The following is a 2,545-nucleotide window of genomic DNA, read 5'->3' on the forward strand; positions in this document are numbered from 1 at the left end:
ATGCCTAATATTGTTGCTTCAGATGTAGTGATCACATGTACTGTTTCAGTGTGCCACAGGGAGGCTTCTATATTATTTGACCCTGGTTCCACTTATTTGTATGTTTCGTCGTATTTTGCTCATTATCTGGATTTACCCAGTGAATCCTTAGTTTCACCTGTTTGTGTATCTATACCACTGGGTGATATTATTACTGTGGACCATGTGAATCGCTCGTGTGTGGTAACTATTGAGAAACTGGAGACTAGAGTTGATCTTTTATTACTCAGTATGGTTGATTTCGATGTAATTCTGGGTATGGATTTATTGTCTCCATGTTATGCTATTCTGAACTCTCGCATAAAAACCGTGATGTTAGCAATGCCAGGGTTGCCGAAGGTTGAATGGAGAGGTTCTCTCGACTATGTTCCCAATAGGGTAATTTCTTATTTGAAGACCCAACGTATGGTTGGAAATGGATGTTTGTCATATTTGGCTTTTGTGAGAGATGTTGACACATATACTCCTTTTATTGATTCAGTACCAGTAGTGCGAGATTTTTCGGATGTATTTCCTGCAGACCTGTCAGGTATGCCACCCGATAGGGATATTGATTTTGATATTAACTTGGTGCCAGGCACTCAGCCAATTTCTATTCCTCTGTATCGTATAGCACCGGCTGAGTTGAAAGAATTGAAAGAACAACTTCAGGAACTCCTTGATAATGGGTTTATTAGGCCTAGTGTGTCACCTTGGGGTGCACCGATTTTGTTTGTGAAAAAGAAAGATGGTACTATGCAGATATGCATTGATTATAGACAACTAAACAAAGTCATAATCAAGAATAAATATCCTTTACCGCGTATTGATTATTTATTGGACCAACTTCAGGGAGCGAGGGTATTCTCCAAAATTCACTTGAGATCGGGGTATCACCAGTTAAAAATTCGTGTTTCGGATATTCTAAAGACGACATTCAGGACTCGTTATGGCCACTATGAATTTCTTGTGATGTCTTTTGGGTTAACCAAAGCCCCAACAACATTTATGCACTTTATGAATAGTGTATTCCAGCCATATCTTGATTCATTTGTCGTGGTATTTATTAATGATATCCTGGTGTACTTACGTAGCCAGGAGGAGCATGCACATCACTTGTGTATTGTATTGTAGAGGCTGAGAGAGGAAAAACTCTATGCCAAATTCTCTAAGTGTGAATTCTGGCTTAGTTCGATGGCATTCTTGGGACACATAGTGTCCAGTGAAGGAATTAAGGTGGATCCGAAGAAAACAGAGGCAGTTCAGAGTTGGCGTAGGCCATCTTCAGCTATTGAGATTCGGAGTTTTCTCGGCTTGGTCGGTTATTATCGTCGCTTTGTGGAGGGTTTCTCGTCTATTGCATCGCCTTTGACCAAATTGACCTAGAAAAATTCTCCATTTAGGTGGTCAGATGAGTGTGAAGAGAGCTTTCAGAAGCTCAAGACAGCTTTGACTACAACTCCAGTATTGGTGTTGCCTACACGTTCAGGGTCTTATACTATGTATTATGACACGTCGTGTATTGGTCTCGACACAGTGTTGATGCAAGACGGTAAGGTGATTTCCTATGCGTCCAGACAATTGAAGGTACATGGGAGGAATTATCCGGTCCACGACCTTGAGTTAGCAGCTATTGTTCATGCCTTGAAAATTTGACGTCATTACTTGTACGGTGTCCATTGTGAGATATATACCGATCATTAGAGTCTACAACATCTGTTTAAATAGAAGGATCTTAATTCACGACAGCGGCGGTGGTTGGAGTTGCTTAAGGATTATGATGTCATAATTCTCTATCATCCCGGAAAGGCCAATGTGGTGGCCGATGCCTTGAGTCGTAAGGCGGAGAGTTTGGGCAACTTAGCATATTTACCGGTAGCACAGAGTCCTTTAGCCTTGGATGTTCAGGCTTTGGCCAACCATTTCGTTAGATTGGATATTTCGGAACCGGACTGAATTTTGACTTGTGTGGTTTCTAAGTCTTCTCTTTATGATCATATCAGAGAATGTCAGTATGATGACCCCCATCTGCTTGTCCTTAAGGACACGGTTCAACACGGTGATGCCAAGGAAGTCACTACTGGGGATGACGGAGTATTGCGGATGCAGGGCATGCTATGTGTTCCTAATGCAGATGGTTTGCGTGAGTTGATTCTCTAGGAAGCTCACAGTTCGCGGTACTCTATTCATCCAGGTTCCGCGAAGATGTGTCAGGATTTGAGGCAACACTATTGGTGGAGGCGAATGAAGAAAGATATAGTTAGATTTGTAGCTCGATGTTAAAATTGTCAACAGGTGAAGTACGGGCATCAGAGATCGGGAGGATTGCTTCAGAGACTTGAAATTCCGGAGTGGAAATGGGAGCGTATTACCATGGATTTCGTAGTTGGGCTCCCACGGACTTTGAGTAAGTTTGATGTTGTTTGGGTGATTGTAGATCGGTTGACCAAATTTGCGCATTTCATTCCAGTTGGTACTAATTATTCTTCGGAGCGGTTGGCTGAGATTTATATCCGCGAGATTGTTC

General features: G+C 42.0%; 1 protein-coding gene across 1 annotated transcript; it reads left to right on the top strand.

Moving 5' to 3' along the window:
* LOC138904944 (uncharacterized) lies at window positions 1-2,178 on the top strand. The gene is made up of 2 exons (XM_070193440.1): window positions 1-563; window positions 2,022-2,178. The coding sequence occupies exons 1-2, from the start codon at window positions 1-3 to the stop codon at window positions 2,176-2,178; spliced, it is 720 nt and encodes a 239-aa protein (XP_070049541.1).
* Window positions 2,179-2,545: the final 367 nt, after the last annotated feature.

This window comes from Nicotiana tomentosiformis, chromosome 2, assembly GCF_000390325.3.
Source record: "Nicotiana tomentosiformis chromosome 2, ASM39032v3, whole genome shotgun sequence".
NCBI classification, from domain to species: Eukaryota; Viridiplantae; Streptophyta; class Magnoliopsida; order Solanales; family Solanaceae; genus Nicotiana; species Nicotiana tomentosiformis.

Excerpts from the sequence above, each read along its gene's own strand:
- LOC138904944 (XM_070193440.1), top strand. The coding sequence starts at position 1 with ATGCCTAATATTGTTGCTTCAGATGTAGTGATCACATGTACTGTTTCA. Across the intron at positions 564-2,021 it reads GATGTATTTCCTGCAGACCT|AGAATGTCAGTATGATGACC; the intron begins GTCAGGTATGCC and ends TGATCATATCAG.